The 21,678-nt window shown below is 32.1% G+C and overlaps 1 protein-coding gene and 1 pseudogene across 1 annotated transcript in view; one reads left to right on the forward strand and one right to left on the reverse strand.

Moving 5' to 3' along the window:
• The window catches only part of LOC113040766 (alpha-1,6-mannosylglycoprotein 6-beta-N-acetylglucosaminyltransferase A-like), a 13,318-nt gene extending 6,319 nt beyond the window's left edge, over positions 1-6,999 (forward strand). Inside the window, exons 2-6 of the mRNA XM_026199022.1 lie at positions 2,327-2,473; positions 2,566-2,682; positions 4,210-4,284; positions 4,412-4,569; positions 6,036-6,999. Of these exons, the coding sequence (XP_026054807.1) occupies positions 2,327-2,473; positions 2,566-2,682; positions 4,210-4,284; positions 4,412-4,569; positions 6,036-6,234 (696 nt within the window). The 3' untranslated portion in view covers positions 6,235-6,999. The remainder of the gene's footprint in view (positions 1-2,326; positions 2,474-2,565; positions 2,683-4,209; positions 4,285-4,411; positions 4,570-6,035) is intronic.
• Positions 7,000-12,221: 5,222 nt separating this feature from the next.
• LOC113040638 (transmembrane protein 163-like) overlaps positions 12,222-21,678 on the reverse strand; it is a 34,237-nt pseudogene continuing 24,780 nt past the window's right edge.

A 21,678-nucleotide genomic window follows, 5' to 3' on the forward strand; every position in this document is an offset into this window, starting at 1 on the left:
TGAAGACGTCTCAATCTTTTCTTTTTAGAAGCCTGCTTGGTTTCGGACCTCTCTGCTGCCCCCCGTTAGTGAAACATAGAAGTTCAACCACAGAAGGTTTCTGTTTTCATGCACAATAAATCATCCTCTATGTAGAACAATAATAACATACATAATTAGTATTTTTATAATATGAAGAACATTTATTATATTTAATAGTATAAATTGTAATATGTTTACATAATATTTCATATTATATATTGTGTATATATATTATAGTTTTATTAATAGTACGGTTTATATTTTAAAATATCGTTTTGATTATATAAATATAATTTAATACAATAAATTTAGTCTGTTAATACATATAAATTGCATTTATTATAGCATTTATTATAATTTACAATATCATACAACAATTACAATATGTAATTTTATAATATCTATAAATTAATTAATAATTACATTTGTTGTAATGAGATATATATATAATATATACTGTGCATGTTTGCGTGTTTATTTACATAGATAGATAGATAGATAGATAGATAGATAGATAGAATAGATATGATAGATAGATTATAAAAATATTAAAATGTGTCATTTTAAAATATTTTTGTCATAATTTTATTAGAAAAAAACGTAAACGACTTGTTTTTAAACTAAAATAATGATTAGTTATATTTTAGTATCCTATAATAATAATTCTAATAATTTATAGATCTAATAATTTTGTATTATTAGCTTTATTGCATGTTATTAATTTACATATACATAAATTGTTGCTGTTAAAATATATCTGCTATTAGCAGACCTGATAAATGCATAAAATGTAAACTAATAATTTGTTTTAATTAATATCAATTAGCTAATTATTCCATTACTATTTACATACATCAAAGTTGCTTTGTTAAAAAAGCACTGCAAAATGCATGAAAAGTAAATTTTTATGAAAAATGTTTTATTAATATTAATACCAAATATATACATTATTACATTATGTTATTCATATACATATTACTTTGAATGAAATCATCTGCTAATGCATACAATTTATTTCATATATTAATATATATATAAGTTAATTAGGAATACTTAAGACTAACTGTAATATAATGTTCACATTTTTTTTATTTAAACAACATTTTTACAATCCTGTTAAGCTCTTTTGTGAAGAAGTAAATCAGGTTAAACTAATAAATATAACTAATAAATGAAAAGTGCATGATCTGTCACTGGTGCATTGTGGGTCATTGCATCAGATTGGTGTAGCTGCACACTCCACAAACACATTATTGCGGGCCTCAGCTGGCCGCATGTAAACATTTGCTCAACACAGACTGTGTGCTTCTGTTGTGATTGTTACACTCCTCCTCACTGTTGATTGTTATTTGAGCCGGTGATTGCTGCAGGGCAAATGTGAGTTTATTGCAGGTAAATTTGCTCTGGGAATCAGCCGTCAGGTCTCCATCAATGGATCGTTTGTTTGATGTTCCCCACTGCGAGCTTGTTGAAAGTGCTCCAGAAAGCCCTGATTTCCCTCTCAGGAATCAACCGCATACATCTGTCGGTCTAAAAAATACACCGAGATGAGATTTGGAAATGGAAATCAGGCCTGGTTTCTGAGAAAATTCAAGCAACTTTTGTTTGTTCAGGCCTAAATTTCCTGTAAATGGCTGGTAATGGTGTTTGCAATGCTCAGGAGTGTGTGGACATGTGTTTGGTGCTGGTGTTTGCTGAATTCAGCATCACTGTTATTATAACTCATACATATAGTTATGAATTTAAACAGACTTCTAAACTCCGAGTATTAAACTGAAGTTAAAAAAGTGCACATTGTCATGCAAATGTTGTCATTTTGTTTTAACAGAACATAAATACAATATCAATATTAATATTTTGTTACATTTTCTTAAAGTAAGTTATTATAATAAATAACTTTATTATTAATGCTTCTGATTTTATAAAACATTTATAAAATTTTTTTTACATTTTTTAACTTTTTATAAATAATGTCATTTTATACTAATAATAACGTAGTGGTATAGTAATACTAATAAATAATTGAAATAATATTTGTTATAATCACTGTTTTATTAATAGTAATATTGTATTAATACTAATAATATTAATAGTAATATTAATACTTTTTTTTTAGTTTCAAATAAATTATTCAAACTTCATATTTACAGTCCATTTAAACTTTTAAAATGATTATATAATGAATAATAATTGTATATTAAAAGAATATTATTGTTATAATTTGCTGAATTTGCTTCATATTGAAGGTAATGTGATAATGTTTAATCATACGTGACAATATTGCAATTGTGTGTCTGTTGTCCAGCTCTTTGTGGGACTGTCCTTCCCGTATGAAGGCCCCGCCCCTCTGGAGGCCATAGCCAATGGCTGTGCTTTCCTCAACCCAAGGTTCGACACGCCTAAAAGCAGCAAAAACACCGATTTCTTCAAAGGCAAACCCACACTCAGAGAGGTACCGTGTTTATGTTTGTTTGTTATTATTTCACTGAGTTTTTTGTGCTCAGAATCTGTTGTGTCTGATGTATGTTCGACCTCTGACCCCAGCTGACCTCCCAGCACCCTTACGCTGAGGTTTACATCGGACGGCCGCATGTCTGGACCGTCAACATCGATGATCGCGCAGAGGTGGAGAACGCCATTAAAGCCATCCTCAGTCAGAAGGTACACACACACTTCCTGTTTACAAATCAGACCATCAAACAAGTTTACCAAATAATCCAGGCTTATTTCAGTTAGTCTGATTTATTTTGAATCAAATCAACAGTAGGTCAGACTAACTGAATTAAACCTGGATTAATTGGTAAACTTGTTTGATGGAACAGGCCCCTGATTCAAAAACTAAATCTCAATCTCACAGACAAATTCAATATAGGGTTAAATTTAAATATTAAACTTCACATTAATTACCTGGTTCAGGCCTTTGAAGTGAATTCTTTGTTACTTTTAATTGACATAATATTATAAAATAATAAGTAGTCTAAGTGTAATGTCAGTATATAAATATTTAGTTCTGCATTTTAGTTGTTATTATTATTATTATTATTATTATTATTATTATTATTATAGGTTTTGCCTCGATTTACATCTAAATATCTCATCAATTTTAGTTTATTTCCTCAGAAGTGAAAGTGTGTGTGTGTGTGTATATAAAAAGTGAAAAAAAAAGTGAAAAAAAAGAGTGTTACTATATTATTTATTTATATATATATATATATATATATATATATATATATATATATATATATATATATATATATATATATATATATATATATAAAACAATATAGTAACCTAATATATTAATAATAATAGTATAGATGTGCACATTAAATAACAAATATCATATAAATTACATGTTTCATTTCTCAGAAGTGAAGGTGAATTATTTTGTAATGTTTACTTTAATACATAATATTTTTAACTAATATAATCTTTAGGAATATAAAATGTAATATATAATAAAACTGCTTTATTATAAATAAGTAATATAAACATAATATCAGTATATCAATGTTTTGTTTTACAGTTGGAATAATACATTATTAATAAAAAAAATTATGATAATAATAAAGGTGTTGATGATGATTTAATATAGAATATGAAAAAAATACATATTAAACATCACATAAATTACACGTTTGTGTCTTCAGAAGTGAAAGTGAATTTTTTTTGTTACTTTTGTTTTATATAATATTTTATATTATAATAATAATGACTATAAATATAATATCAGTACTTAAATATTTTGTCTTACATTACGAATAATAATGTTTTACCCAATAATTAACCTTTTCATTGTCACTTCAGACTACAACACAGTAAAAAAATATACACACACCAGGCATTTTCTCTCCGAGGACCTCTTTTAAAGGAACAAATTTAAACATGAATTTAAATGTTTGAAAAACAATAATTTTAAACATTTGTTAAAAAATAGAACAAATTTGTCCTTTAAGTTTGTCTTTAAGTATGACAAATCTGTACACACGTTTACTGCGCTACATACTGTAGAATTCTGTTGTTTTTATATAAATATAAATAACCCAAACCATAAACATACATTTACTAAACATAATTGACTTCATGCATTAATATGCTTTAATACTGTATGATTAAGGATGCCTGACATTGAGGTATTGTCATGTTTCGCTCTAGTGAAGCACAATGTTTTCATGTTATTTGTCTCAGATAGAGCCGTATCTGCCGTATGAGTTCACCTGTGAGGGGATGTTACAGCGCCTCCACGCTTTCATCGAGAACCAGGTACCTGTGACTGTGTGGCACACCTGACATGTACCTGACAGCACACAAGCCCTTGCTGAACCTCTGTGTGTGTGTGTGTGTGTGTGTGTGTGTGTGTGTGTGTGTGTGTGTGTGTGTGTGTGAGCAGGATTTCTGTCACGGTCAGGTGATGTGGCCTCCTCTCAGTGCCATGCAGGTCAAGCTGGCTCCGGCAGGTAAATCCTGCAAGCAGGTGTGTCAGGAGGAGCAGCTGATCTGTGAACCCTCCTTCTTCCAGCATCTCAATAAAGACAAGGATCTGTTCAGGTACCAGCGCTGCACTTCTCCATCCAGACAGCAGAGAGCACTGCTGCCTTTCACAGCCGCTTTATTTCTCCTTGGAATTAAATCTCTCTTTTTTTTTTATTCGCTTCTACTGAGGTGTGGTGGGATTTGCCTTTAATCGCCCAATATTTGCATCAGATTGGGACTATTTTTGTAAATGACTTGACCATGGGACATCATTATAAAAATCTCATTCATTTTAATTTAATCTGTAGTGATTTTTTATTTATACTATACTATTTTTGATATTGATGCACATGGTTGTAATTTGTTTAATGCACAGACGTTTTGTTTTATAATGAAAATTATATATCTATATGCATACATTTATAGTATAATTGACATATTTAAATGTTTAGTAAAATAGTATATATGTATATTATATTAATATATTTTGCATTGTATTACATATGATATATAAATGTATATTGAAATATATAATAAATATGATTTATCATTTAATATTGTTAAAATAGTAATATATGTTTTATAATATATTCAAATTATACATAATTTAATATTTAATAATAAATAGTATTTATTATTTTTTCTCTCTCTCTCTCTCTCTCTCTCTCTCTCTCTCTATATATATATATATATATATATATATATATATATTTGGATAGTTTTACTGTTTTAATATAATTCTTATTACATTTAAGGCATACATATTTAAATATAAATTATATAATTTTATATATATTTATATACACACACAAACACTTGTATTTAATATTTAATTTACGAATATTACTTTTCTGACGAATAGTTTGATGTTATTTTCCATAAATTAAGAAAAATTGGTTTTTAATATTTAATGTTGTTTTCCTTTATTTTCAATCAATTCTTTTTCCATAATATACATAGTAATGTTAACATATAAATATATATTTTATCATTACACATATTTGTAGAATTTCATTATAAGTGCGTAGTTTGATATTATAATTTTTTATTTTCCTTAAATTAAAACAAACAAAAAAATATATATATATATAAATATTCTAATATTTAATTATAAATATATCATTTTAGATGTATATTTTTTCCGTACATAAATTTATATTTTAATATATTTTATATATTACAGCAATATAATATTTAAATATACATTATATTATATTTATATTTAGTTTTTCTTTATTTTTTCATAAATACATATATATATATATATATATATATATATATATATATATATATATATATATATTAATGGATATTTTTTAGCTGTGCTTTAATATAATTATACACATTACTTAAATGTTATTTTCCATTATTTTCCATTAATTAATCCATGGTATTATCTTGCTGCATGTCTGAATTACCATGATATTACAATGGTACCTGTCTTCAAAAACAACATGGTACTGCCATGGTTCTGTGTTCAGAGCCTGTAGTGATCTCATGTCATGTGCTCAAGCGTTCTCTCTATGGTTTCTTCACTACAGGTATGGTGTGGAGTGTAAGACGGTGGAGTCTGCCAGCGATAACGTAGTCCCCGCCTTCAGCGAATCGACGGGGCATTGCGTGTTCCAGTCGGACCTGCTGCTGTTCAGCTGCGCCGGGGCCCATCAGTCCCTCACACGCATCTGTCCCTGCAGAGACTACATGAAAGGACAGGTGGCGCTGTGCAAGGACTGCTTATAACACGCACACTTCGGCAACTCCGTGCGACTAACCTGACGTCTCTTCAGCCGCCGTTCTGTACAGGACCGGACTGTATCAAAGTGCAGACAGTGCCAGTGTGGTAACGTGCGGTGATGCGATTAAAGAATTCAGAGTAATCCAACTTTTGTGTTTTTACCATAAACTCACGAAAAAATAAAAATTAAAACGCTGGAGTGCGGCAGCTCTCGGCTCTCGGCCGAAAACAAAAACACAGGAGGATCAAAAGAGAAGATAATGATTTATTTTGCTGGATTTTTTTGTTTTTGCGTGAACTTGAACTAGTTTCAGGCTGACATACTTGAAGCGGATTGCAGGGAATCAGAACTGCACACTGCCCCCTGCTGGTGTGGAGGAAACACTGTAGTGACTTTTATTACCATAGTTCTTCATTCTAATATTTTTATTTCTTTGTCCAGTTTTTCTTTTCTCTCTGAAGGTGACATTTATCATTGGACCAAGTCTGATGGCTGACTCTGAAAAGCATCTTTGACCATTTTGAAGACTTTTACTGAGTGTGTGTTTATTTGTGTGTGTGTGTGTGAGAGAGAAAGAGAGATTTTGTTGTTTGGGAAACAAACTTTGCGAAGAAATTTCCCAACTTTTACACTGAAACTGGACTTTCCACATACTGGCTCCGTGAAATGACGCATTCACATGTAAATAACTGATATGAAAACACGCGGCCCGCTTTATTCTGCATGGTTGTTTATTTCCGACCGTTTAATAACAGCACATGCTAACACTGGGAATTTTCGGTGTTGGTCATGATCCATGTTAAATATCGCCGTACTGCACCAGTCAACTGCCGGGTGTGATGATTTAGTGAAATACACACGTCGCAAACCAGCCAGTATGAAGAAGAATGCCAACCAACTGACCAAACTAACCATTAAACTAGTAAACTGAATTCAACTAATTTGGGACACATTTTGCTGTTGTGTCAATTGGCAAAAGTGGCCGAGTTTACCTGAATTAACACTATATCACAGGTTTCAGATGCTCTACATGTGGATAAAGTAAACACCAATACAATCACAGATATTTCTGTAAAAGTTTATCTTTATTTATATAAAAAAGAAAGATAATATCTGTATAAAAACAAAGTGTACATTACTAGGATAAAATACTTGTTTCTTTTTTATATTTTGTGCTAAAAACACAAATTGGCCTTGGTTTTTGATTCGTTTTTAATTTCTTGAATTTGCCTGCCTGTTATCGAAAAACGTCAAAATTATTAGTTACTTGTGTTTTGGAATGAAAATGCACTATAGCGAAGATTTGACACCAGATTACGACACTGTACAATTGTTTGTTTTTAATTTATTTTGTACACAGATCTTTATCTCTGCCTGTTGATTTTTATGTGACTATTTATAGAAGAGAAAATTCTTTATAGAGGGAAATATTATTTATCAGACTAATTTAAGTATAAGCGCACATGCGTGTCCAGAGTACTGTCTGAAAAGAAATATGTGGCTAAATATACAGTGCATTTAGATTTATTATTAATTTAATACTTGAAAGGATGTGTTTTTGAATATTAAATTAAAATAATAATAATAATAATTATTATTATTATTAAGAATTTTAGTAACCGAACAGTTGAAGGAACCCATTGAATATTATTTTCCCAGACTGTGGAAGTCAGTTTTGGTTACCAACTTTCTTCAAAATATCGTCTTCAACAATAGAAAGAATCTCATACAGGTTTCAATCAACTTTATTACAGAATTTTATCCCTTTAAATTACTCTAAATTCTTTAATGACAATGTGTTTCAATTAAAAATACCTGATTACTTAACTACAAAATGTAGTTTAATAATTCAGTTTCAGCTGTAAAATGTTATAATAAAAATAGTACAGCATAACGTATCGTATCGTATCGTAACATAATTTCCTTTGTCAATACTCTGGACAAACATTGCGAATACAGTTTAATTTCGAAAGCCAGCAAAAACCTCATTTGATGTTTTTATCCGGTGTATGATTTCTGTACACATTTGCACATTTGTAAATATAGATGGGTCTCTTCTAGTTTTCCACTCTAACTTATACGATAGTTTTACGTTTGCGTTTCCGCTCTGTCAAGATCTGCACGTTTGTATGTAAAATGAAGGTCGTCAGCCAAGCTATTGTTTCATCTTGTTTCATGATGTGCCTTCTAATGGTTACTAGAACTGTCTGGTTTGTTTTCCTTTACGAAATGGCAAACGCTGGAGGTGAAATGCTAGCTAGCTAAAAGCCAAAATAGTAGTTTGATAGCTGAACTAGAGTCGCTCGGCATTTAGCGTGAAATAGTCTTGCCAAACGTTTGGTGGTTGTTGACACGCAAAATCACACAATCAAACTAATATGTTTAGATTACTAATGTTGTTACTTTTGGTTTACAGTATGAAGGATGCCACCGTTTCGAAAGTGTTTGTGTTCGTATGGCTTAGCTGTAGCTATTTATAATGATGACTGTCAAACTTTGATTGAAAATATTAGATTAGTCGAATTAAAAAAAAATCATGGCCAGTAATTCTTACCTAGTAACAACTGCTCATATATCGGAAATAATTTGGAACAAACCCCAAATTATGAATGGAGCCAATATGCTAACGATGTTCTGTTTTACGTTGCTGTTAATAATGATTGCTTTTGTTTTGTTTGAAGCTGAAATGCATTTACACATCATCTGTAAACTTATCAACTCGATGGGTTTGTTTTGAAGTTGTTCTTTTGTTTTGGGGGTGATTTACATTCATTATGATGGATTTTAAGACATTCATGGAAAAAAAAAAACAGACAGTTTGTTTTTCAGTAATTTTGAGGAATCAGTAGGATATATCTTTATTTTTCAAATAAACATTTTTCTGTGACAACAGACATTTCTGTGTAAATATACATGTGTACTCCACAGCAACATAGTTCTATATATACATTCATGTATCTTATGACATTCAGCCCGATGTGGAGTTACTTCGACTTTTGTCAGCATTTGTTCTTCGAACAATGTTGTGAATTCAGTTTTTAACTAAATAATGGCGTTAACCAAATAATAGCCCCTATATTATTTTCGGGCCTCAGTTTTAAAGGAATAGTTCAACTACTAAATTGTAATTTACTCACCCTTAGGGCACCCAAGATGTAGATGAGTTTGTTTCTTCATCAGAACAGATTTGTAGAAATTTAGCATTACATCACTAGCTCACCAATGGATCCTCTGCATTGAATGGGTGCCGTCAGAATGAGAGTGCAAACAGCTGATAAAAACATCACAATAATCCACAAGTAATCCACTCAACTCCAGCTAAAATATGAGTCCTCTATCCATAAAATTGCTTTCTCAAGTGAAAAAGTCATCTCGTCTGAATCGGGAGAAATATGCACAAAAAAACACTTTACAAATCTAAACAGTTCTAAACAAATATTTTGGTGGATTTTGATGTGAGATGACTACAGGACATGGACTTTTTCATTATTATAAATTTTATATCACAATAAGGATATATATATCAAAATATAGATATTTTTGCTTTAAATAAGGTCTTGATATTGAAATTCTGATACCATTGAAATGTCTTTTTTGTCACTTTTGTACAGTGACAAACAGTAGCCTACATTAAAAAAAAACTCAAGCTCACTGAACACAAGTAAACAGTAAGTGATTTAATAAGAATTATAAATGAATTAATTACAAGAAATACAACAAAAACTACTGTAGAACAAATGAATGAAAGACAGCAGGAATATTAGACTGCTGTCACTTTAAGAGCTGCCTGGAGGCAATATACTGTTACATATTATAATGTTTCTCAAATGTTTGCTTTCACTTAAGACCTAAATTAATGTGTTTATGAGGATACTTGCCAAGATGGGCATTTTGACACACACAAGTGTGCATTTAACTTTTCAAAGTGGCAGCAATAACTCAATAACCATTAATAAAAATAAAAAATAAAAACTCAATGAGCATTCAATACTTCCACGCTCTGTGATGGCTCAGAAACTCTCAGACAGTGCACACACATATAGCAAAATGAGTTATCTTTAGCTGCTGATTGCTTTCCAACAGCCTAAAATCACTTGTTTCTAAACCGCAATGTTTAATAACATGCAAACGCAACACTTTTGTGACCATTTAGCAGAACAACGCCATTTAAGCCTCTAACTGCGATAGAGATGATAGTCGAAAATCTCTACCGGTTGATATATTTCTACTGGTTAATCATGTCTAGCGTTATATATCGCACCCCTACTCTGCGTTATTATGGAATAAGTGCTATTTTGTATGTGACTATTAGAAGTTAAAACACTTTTAATGATGGACACGCTTAAAAACACGCAGCTTTTCACATCACATGATGTTGACTGATGGACTGGTGTGGATTACTTGTGGATTATTGTGATGTTTTTTATCAGCTGTTAGGACTCTCATTCAGATGGCACCCATTCACTGCAGAGGATCCATCGATGAGGAAGTTAAGCTATGTCTCTCCAAATCGGTTCTGTTGTAGAAACAAACTACATCTTGGATGGCCTGAAAGTGAGTAAATCCTCTGTAAATTTTCATTTTTGGGTCTTAAACGCACGTCTACATGTGGTTTTATAAAATGAAAGTCCCATTTGCAGGGGTGTGTGCTTGTGTCTAGTCCCTCCGACACGGACTCAGGGTATTTAACATGTCAATTAAGAACAGAGCGTTGAATTCGACCACACACCTGAAAAAAACAGCATAAGTCATACACTTCTCCCAAAGCACAAACGTTGCTTTTCACCGACAATCACACTACGAACTGCCACTGAATAGCACATATGCGATCGGACCGTCTGTAACGTCACCGTTACGTCCAACTGCTCCATGGAGCTGCGATATATTTGCTACATAAAATGCTCAGAAACTTGGCTTTTCCCAAATACACATTTAAACAGCCAAATTTCGTGGCAATTATTACAACAGTCTAATACTTAAGAACATATAACTTCACATCATGAAGGGTCAAGATTTTAAGGCTTGGTTACTCTGCTAGTAACGTTCGTGTGCCGTTTAATAAGTACAAGTTTCACCAAAAGCTCTACGCAAGGCTGGATCAAGCTATAACAAATGAACTTCACAGAGCTTTACTGTTTCAGTGGAGTGCGAAAGATGAAATTACAGAACTACATCATTTAGGTCTAGCAAATGAAGCGGTTTAATGGTAGCTATTGATTTGTAGACTTAGACTAGTGCTCTTTAAGTACTGAAAGTTTCGTCATGTGTTATGTTACAGTTGTATTAGATATGAAAATGCCTTGTTTGTTGAATCGTATACTTCAAAGTTCATGTAGATGATTCGATGGCACGTTTTAACAAGGAAAAACAGACAAATTAAAGTTTCAACAAGGTCCTCTTTAAGAAAACAAACTTGTTGTCTACAAAAATGTCATTTCAGCACCTCTTCAAATGATTAATTAAGATTATTTTGGCATGACTGCAATTTGTACACTTTCAGAGCGATCTATACTTGATTTCATATCATATACTCGGCTTTTCCACTGTGAAAGTTTATTGAAATTTCAAAAATGAGAACTTTTGTAATCATACTGTATGTGCTTGTGTAAATTTCATCTAAAATGTACAGGTTTTCACAGATGCAACTAACGCTTTTACTAAAGAACTACGAAAATAAATGATGACAATCTGTGTTAAGTTTACCTGATAAACCTCTTCCATCCTGACCTGGACATTTATATTTGTAATAACCTGCACAAATCATACCTAAAATGTCTCTCACCCATTATATGGATACCCATAATATTACTCGATGCGATGAATCTTGGTTTTCAATATCAGATCATATACATTCTGAAATGCATCTTAGCTTATTTCCATCTTGAACGATACGATAATACACATTTTTTATATTTAATTCTGAGTTTTCCCTTTCAGATCCATATTTACAAGGGGAGGTTTGTGGCTGCGTTTGCCCTGAGGCAGGTGTGTGTTGTGTGTTTATGTAGTGTTTTCCTCTCAGGTGTGTGAGGAGTCCTCCAGAATCAGAATCGCTACTCGAATCGCTCGTAATGTCTTGTCTGCCTGACGCGGGGCACCATGTCCTTTAACAACCTGACGGAGAAAGAGAAAGAAAGAAAAGCTTGAGAAAAAACTAAAACTAAAAACGACAGAACGATATTTAGTGCATATGTCGCTATATTAACTAAAATATTATAGTTAAATATAAAAGTTCCAGTTAAGGTAATGTTTTAACAATAAAAATGTAGTTTTAACAAGGTTGCTTTATCTTAAAAACGTTTTTACTTTAGCTTTTTTATTGTCTAAAAAGACACTTTTAATATCGCTTCAATTTACAGGATTATTGAAGTTAAGTAAAACATCATAAACATGTTTATTTGAAATAAAAATAATAATAATTGAAATAAAAATATTTTATTTCAGCTAGTTGCCAAAGAACTATTTCTCATTTTCATTCATAAAAAAAAACCTGTATGATAACTAAAACTTCAACTAAAATGTACATTTAAATGGAAATACAAAAGTAAAATTGAATACAAATATTTTTAAAAACTATAATAGTATCTCATTCAAAACTTAAATAACAGTCATTAGAACATTTAGTAAAATTATTTTAAAAACTTCAATTTGTGCATGTTCAAAGTGCTTTATATTTTATTTTCTGTCATATATTTGACTTTTCTGTTGTGAAATTTAATTGAACGCTAGTAATTACGCATATGTGGTAACAGATTTACAGCATTTGAATCCTGTTAATTCTGAAGCAAATTTATTTATATATGTGTATATATATATATATATATATATATATATATATATATATATATATACACACTCTCTAAATAAATCAAATAAATAAATAGGCCTAAATTCAAGATTTACTTATCTGAATTGCATCTAAAATGTCCATTCATTTGGATTATACAGTTTAAAACTATAAACTATAAAACACGTTATGTATGCTACATATTTGCCAATCAAACAGGTATGACAAAGGTGAGATTTCTGCACTTGGAAATAAAAACTCATGGCATAATTTATACATGTTTGCACATATTTTATTTAAATAATCATATTTTTACAGTGCATTCTTTCAAATTGCTTAGACCATTTAATTATGAAAGCATTTATTTAGCATGATGTAGAAGCAACATATAAATGTATGGATTTAAACTGGAATATAAATATATAAAACCAGGTTATTCTGCATTTAAAACTCATTCAGTTAACAGAAATCGGACCTGGTTAATTCATGTATTACAGTTTTTTACTTTGTTTATATTAAAACAGAGTAATCCAAATGAATGTAAATCTTATATGCAATTCAAGCACACAAATCTTACATTTTATTTTAGTTACAGTAACTATAAAAAAGTAAAGCGTATATTTCTGGGCTTAGTATGAAACAATGAGAAGGCTGAACTCAGCATGTGCAGCTCTGAACTTCCTGTCCTCTGAAGGACGAGACCTGTCACTTCAAACTAAACGACCTCTGCTTGTGTGCTTTTGGGAAAGAGACACAGCTGGTGGAGTTCACGGCTTATAGATTTACATTTCAGCTTCGGTTCTGTCAACAAGTCTCTCAGCGTTCGATTAGCAGTGGGAAATTTGCCAGATGACGTTGAGCTTCGCACACAGTCTTTGTCGTATGTGCGTGTTATGTCTTCATTTCCATTACAATGAGTCAAACGTTAATTACAGTCTCTCGGCTTGTGCTATTATAGTAATTACTTGAAATTATATTAGCGAGCATCATCTGCTATTTAACCAACAAAACTACATAATGAGCATCCCTTTCAGAAGCTTTAGCTAAAGCCTCCAGCATATTTACAGCTGCACCAAAGACAAACAGAGTCACGCCTGAAATCCCTCAAGAGTGTACGACGTTATTAAACGACTGTTTATCAAACAGCTTTGTGCTACCTTAACACCTTCAACAAACAAACTATTTTGCGAAAACTTTAAGTGTTATTTTAGTACCATTACGGTTTTTGCTAATATTTTGAATGGGATTTTTCTAGTTTGTTGTCGTTGTTGTCATCTAGTTTTTTTTTTTCTCGGTTTTTGACTCTTACTTGACTCCGTATGCGAGGATGATCAGTCCGATCAGAACCCCCATAGTCCCGTCCAGGTACCAGACTTTAGGTTCATGTATTGAACACCTCGGCGCTGATGAGGATGGAGAATCCCATGATGGCGCCGACTAGAGAGTTAAAACCTGCGAATGAGAAAATACGTAAATATAAACATCATCGGAAAAAGAGCAACATGAACATTCAGCTAAATGTCTACTTTTGTGTTACACCGGAAAAAAGAATGTATTGATGATTAAATTATGATAACAGTGTTTGTTTGTTTTTGTTAAACTTATATAAAAAAAAAATCTTAGAACTGAAAGTGCCAATAAAACATGAGGCATAAAAAACATTCTCTATTTACTTGGAAAAAAAGATGTTTTTAGCTAAACTTAGTAATTAAACACGAAACTTGAAAAAAGAAACTATTATAAAATATATTTTTAGTTAAACATTTTTTTAATTAAACTTGCTAATTAAACATAACACATTTTAAACATTTTAACATTTTAGTTAAAACTTAATTTAACATAAGATAAAAAATGCTAATTATTTAGCTTTTTTTTTTTTTAGATAAACAAAAAAAATTACAATTTGTAACAAAATTTACTAATGAAACACTGCATTAAAAATGTTTTTAGCCTAACTTATTTTAGCTATATACACAAGACATCTAAAATGCTCTTTATTAGCTCAAGATTTAAACTTTTTAACTAAACTTACTAAACATGAGACTAACTTAAATTAATAATCAGAGAAGGCAATAAAAATGTTTTACAACTTTTTTTTTTAATTTTTTAGTTAAACATACTTAACAAGACAATGAAAAAAATCATTTAAATTTATTTATTTTTAAACTAAATGTACTAACAAGCCATCAAAAAGGTTTTTTAGCTTAACAGTTTTTGGTTAAACTTACTAACTAAACATAAGACATCAAAAATACACACTATTATCTCAACATTTGAACCTTTTTAGTTAAACTTTCTAAACATGAGACATCAAAAATATATATTTTAGTTACTAAACTAAACTTACAGTACTAATTAAAGGCATCGAAAATTTTATTTTTAGCCAAAGGTAATACAATTTTTAACTAAACTCTCTACAATTAATTACATTTTTTTTATAAAAATTTGAAGGTAAACATGCTAAATAACATGAACACACAATATGTGTGTGTGTGTGTGTGTGTGTGTGTGTGTAATTAGCTAAACCTTTTAACTTTATAATTAAACAAAGATTAAACACAAAAACGTTTTTTGCTAAACTTGAAACATCAAAACTGTTCTTTTTAAGATAATCTTTAACTTTTTGTAAAGGCATAAATGTTTCTTTATCTCTACAGATGATGAATCATTGTGTTTTGAGATGATCAGTAATTGCATGTTAAGCAGCAGTAGATGTTTGGACAGCTGGTGAGCTTCACTCATGGTTTTGGTTATTGTCGATGGGTGTCTGTTTGTGCTTCTGCTTGGTGAACATTTGGTGTACACAGTGATTAGCGTTAGGCCGTATATGATTTATGAGTTCCAGTTAAAAGTCAAAATACTTTGCACTGTTTGCTACATTTAAGGTTTAAGTGTGTAAACTTAAGTGTGTGAATAAAGATTATTGGAGTATGTTTTACAAGAAAATTCTTCAGTTTTCTACCTCAAAAATGAAACTGCCATTTAAAAGGTTTGATGAGAGATGAGTAATAGCTAAACTTTTTAACTTATTTAGCTAAATGTAGAATTAAACATAAGAAAAAAAATAGGTGCATCCCAAATCCGTATTTATCAAACTTACACACTATTCTATGAGGTTTTGTAGTATAAATGCTGCGAGTAGTGTGTTCACACTGAAAATTCCCAAAGGAAAAAGTGCACTTTAAATACTCAAATGATGCACTTAAATAACCGAGGAATGTTGGACAATTCATTGCAGCTTTAATTATGTCACAAATGTGGAGGAGCTGTCAGACTCCAATTATGAATGACAAAATAATCTCATATCATTCATACACTACATGACTGAATACGTATTGCATAAGTACATAGTGTTTAAGTGTATAGTGTGTCATTTGGGATGCAGTTAATGCCTTTTAAGCCCAACTATTTAACATTTTAGCTAAACGAGATATAAAAAATACATATTTTAATCAAACTTAACTAAAACTTTCAACTAAAAGGCATCAGAATGTTCTTTTAAACTTTATTTTTTTTTAGCAAAACTTACTAAACATGAGACATCAGAGATATTTTAGTTAGCTAAACTCGCTAACTAAACATGATTTCACAAACAGATTTCATATTAAATTCTACCTGAGGTTTCTTATAGTTATTTGAAACGGTTTTTACTCAGAAATTGCTTCAAGTAAATCTTACACCACCTATTTATTATTTCTATATTTTCATTTTAACCGTGTGTGTGCGTGCGTGTGTGTGTATGCGTATCCATCTGTGCATATCTATCTCTATATATGTCTGTCTCTGCACCCTCCATCTGCTCATCCGTCTATCTACTCATCTGTTGCATTTTCTCGTCAGTTCATTTTCAAGTTTCTTTCAAATTAACAAATGAAAACGCCATAAAACCACCATAAAAGTAGCCTTGGGTTGTATTTTAAGTCATCTGAAGCCATAGACGACAACATATATTTAGTCACTTTTGGAGCTTGACTATCTTTCAATCTATAGAAAAGAAAAGCACATTCTGCTAAACATCTCATCATCAACATCTTTATACAGATAGGAAACGAATTGGAATGACACACTTAGGACATCTTCGTGTTTTGAAAATGATATTCTTTTTGGGATTCGATGGAATTGGTTTACTGAATATGATCCACGTGTGGAATTCTGCTGCTTCCAGCCGGTGGGAGGTCAGAAAGGGAGGAGCTCGGGCCAAATAAGAGCAGACACGTTGAGACGGCACTGTGAGGAATAAATCAGGCTGGCTGTCACCAAGGCAACCTGTTGGGTTTCCGGGGAAACGTACCGTCAGTGATGAGGGCCCTGCTGGTGAGGACTTTCCCCAGCATGAACTTACAGACGGACAGAATAGCACACGCAATCCCGCTGATAATCGAGACGCTGTACAGGAAGTCATCCTGGAGGAAGAGAGAGAAAGAGAGAGACGTGAAGTTCATAACATTTAACTGCACTGTTTTATTCAACAGCCATTCATACTGATGACAACACACTGTAGAGGAAATCAAACTCGGAGATATATACTGTATCCTGCGTATTATATGTAAAAAAAAGAAAACTGTAAACGTTTCAACTTGTAGTATGCGACACAGCTGTCACAAACCTCATTACAGTGGCTTAATATATTATTTTTGCATTCAAATTTGAGTAAAAATGTCTGTTTTGATCAAATAATGATGAGTCAAGTTGTATTCTAAGTAACATACTATCTATCATACCACTCTTACTATTTCTGCAACATAGACCATGCTATGCACTCGCTGAAGTTAATGTTTTGATGTTTTGATAATAATGAAACGCACTGTTGTTTGAAGCACTTCATAATTCACTGCATAAATACAGTCTAGTATGTAGTATGCAGTATGTAAGTGTAATGGTATATTAGTGTACTATACAATAATAGTTTGAAAACGTATGCAGCATTAAGCATTTCAAACTGAAGGATCCTACATGGTCTCATTATTTTACGCATAAAAAGCATACTATGCACTTGCTGAAGTGAACATGCCAGGTGATGTTTATTGACAATGTAGCATGCACTGTTTGAAGTGTTACCCCTGCATTTCTAACTGTAGCATACTAAATAATGAAGTGTATGTTTTCAGGTGAAGATAACAAAAATTGCATACTGCATACTTCTTGAAGTAAACGTGCAAGGTGATGAGATTTATTGGTTGAAACTGTCTAGTATGGAGTGTATAGTATGCTAGCTGAAAGAAATACCAACATAGTATTATATTGTTTCTTGTTTTTTAGTTTTTAAGTGCAAAACAGTACTTTATATGCAACAGTAAACATTTAAAACAGTTGCATGCTAAATTATCACAGTCCATGCACTTGCTGAAGTAAACATGCATAATACTGTTTTTTTAACAAACTAGTGAAATTTATATCGCTGCATAATAAATACTGTTTCAGAATGCAGCATATATATTAAGTAGTATGCTAGCATTCTAGACAAAGTATGTTCAGAATAGAATACTAGCATACTGCTTCCTATTAAAAAACAGTATTCAGTATGTAGCAGGAGTGTTTCAGTTATAGCATATTAAATTGTTGTCACATGATCTCATGGACTGTGTGCATGTTAACTTAAAAAAAATATTGGCATACTGCACACTTGATGTAAACATGCAAGGTAATGAGGTTTATTTACAATGTAGCATACTACTGTTTGAAGTGTTTCTTATTGCATAAATACAGTATATACTGTCTAATATACAGAGTGTTGTGTTGCTAGCAGAATACAACATCAGCATACTATTGTTTCTTGCTTTTTAAAGTATGAAATAGTGCACAGTATGCAACGGTTAATATTTAATACGGTAGCATACTCAATTATCACATGCATTGAAAAAATCCATACTGCACACTTGCTGAAGTAAACATACACATTAATGTTTTTTGACAAACTACTGAAATTAATATCACTGCGTGATCAATACTGTTTCAGTATACAATATCAATTGTGGAGTGTGCAGAAAGTAGTCTGCTAGCATTCTAGACATAATCAAAGTATGCTCAGAGTAGAATACAGAGTAGCGTACTGCTTCCTGTTCAAAAACAGTATTCAGAATCAAGCAGACATGTTTTAATTAGTAGCATACTAAATTGTCATTTGACCTCATTATTAAGTGCATTTACCATGTATGCAAACAAAAATTTGCATACCGCACACTTGCTGAAGTAAACATGCACAGTTTTGACAGTTGTGTAGCATACTAATATTTGAAGCATCTATTGCTGCATAATACGTTCTATTTCAGTACAGACTGTGCAGTATGTAATATTTCAAAGACAGCTAAAGTTAAGCTATGTTCAGAATGGAATACTATACTGTTTCCTATTGATAAAAACAGTATGCAGCCAGTATGCAACAGTAGCATACTAAATTGTCACATGACCTCACTGCAGTCATGTTCCAAGTGCGTTTAAGATATCCTGTGCATGCACAAAATTTAATGCAACACACTTGCTAAAGTAATGAGGTCTTTTGATGATGTAGTACACTATTGTTTACTATTGTGTATTGTATGTTGCTGCATAATACATAATATTTCAGTATATAATATATTTACTGTGTGCTATGCTTTAAAGAGTCTGCTAGTATTCCGAACAACTCTAAATCGGTCTATTCCACACATGTAAATAAGTATATTATGCATACTACAAATCAAGTATGAGAAGTATCTATGGATATATTAAAAAGACAGCAATATGAATGGAAATAAGGAGCACAGAGATGAAAGAGACAATGAAATGATGCAAAAAATAAAAGATGAATAGAGTTGCCCCAAGCAGAATCATTAAAATTGTGCGCTGGCCTTGCAGACGTGAAGAAATGCAACGCTGCAAGGTTCCCAGCACCATCAAACATAACATCCAACACAAACACACACAAACGGTCAGTCTTCTGGCGAGAGAAGCTCATCAATATTGATGTCACGCAGGTGAAGAAAGCAGAAAACAATGAGGTTTGTGTCTCGCGGATGGCGTCGAACAACTCTAACCCTCCCTGAAGAATTAAAAACAACCTCACGCCCTCGAATTTATCGCAAACGCTGTCTGCCTGCCCACAAACATCCCCCACAATGTCTCGCTCGGAAACATCTCTGATCATCCATCCTCTCAGACAGGGAGTTGGTGCCAGTTGTGCTATCATAATTGTTTCTGGCTATGTGTCTTTTATTATTGTAGTTTCGACCATAAAATTACGTAAGCATCATTTAGTGCTGTATTTTTGTGTCAGTTTTGCTGCTTGCTTAACTGATTTTTTTTTTTTTAATCTAGTAGGTTTACGACAGGAAGTGTAAAAGGCGCAAATGGTACTATTACAGACATTCAGCGGAGGCCTGTTGTATTGATTTTATAGCACCAGAAAAACAGTCGATCTTTCTCAGAAACGCACGCGTGGGGTTGCGAAAGGGGGCAGTCCATTTCAAACACCTTGTTCTGAACAGCCTATTAACATTTCATTAGAGAACGAAAGAGCATGAGAGAGAGAGAGAGAGAGAGAGTGTGTGAGGGGAAAAAAAGAAGAGAGAGAAAAGAAGGGGGGAAGTGTTTCTGACATCAGCAGCAGATGAAGGGAGGGAGAAATATTGGGTCTATTTTTAGGCGGCGCTTGTATGCGCCAAAACCCAGCTTACACGCTGAGACAGGAACAGGAATCCTCCAGAGAGAAGGCATAGAGCCCTGATTAAAACATCATCACTGACTCTTTCTCCCTCTCTTTCTCCTCCTTTTCTTCTGTATCTCTCATCTGGTTATCGTCTTCTCTATTACACCCTAATTTCGTTTGCTACGCTCTTTCAAAGTTTCTAAAAGGTTTACAGTCTAATGACTTTTTATCATAATAGAACATTCTTAAAGAGGCCATGAACTGAAAAACCAAAATTTCCTTGATCTTTTGACATAAAGAGGTCATTGTACAATAAAAACATCCTGGAAGTTTCAGAACTCAAAACTTTCTCGTTAATCTAAAAACAGCTTATAATGAAGGCAGTCCGCCAAAATGGCAGCTTTTTAAATGTTCTATAACATGAGTGTGGTTAAGCACGGCCTCTGCAATAAAAAAAGATCAACACCTGCTTCTACATCGCTGCCTGTTTAGCCCCACCCACCAATTCATGCATGTATTGCTCATGAGAATGGCGAACGCGCAGGTCTACACGGAAACCAAACATAAAGATGGCTCTGAAAACAACAAGAAACTGTTTAGTGCCAAGTTGTGGAAAAACTATTTTTGCATTGCTTTCCTTTTCATCCCAACGTTAGGAAAGAGTGAATGAACCTTATATTTAATGAAGATCCAGACCACGTCAGTAAGAACTTGGTCCTTTGTTCACTTCATTTTACCACAGATTCATTTACAAACAAGGCACAATGTGATGTTTTTTTCAGGGAGGAAAATAGCATATTACTTCTAAATTATGATTTTTTTTAATGTAAAAATCTTCACAATATTACAAAATAATAAACAAAGGCAGTTCATGACCACTTTAAGTTCCCATGAGTTTTCTGAGTTCACATGATGCTATAAGAAAACCGTTATTTCCCATTATGTCATCATAGAACCTTTTTAGTTCCTATTATGACCTAATAGAACATTAAATTATCCATTATGTTATAAAGTTTATAATGTATTTTTTTAGTTCT

Source organism: Carassius auratus, chromosome 22, assembly GCF_003368295.1.
Source record: "Carassius auratus strain Wakin chromosome 22, ASM336829v1, whole genome shotgun sequence".
Classification (NCBI taxonomy): domain Eukaryota; kingdom Metazoa; phylum Chordata; class Actinopteri; order Cypriniformes; family Cyprinidae; genus Carassius; species Carassius auratus.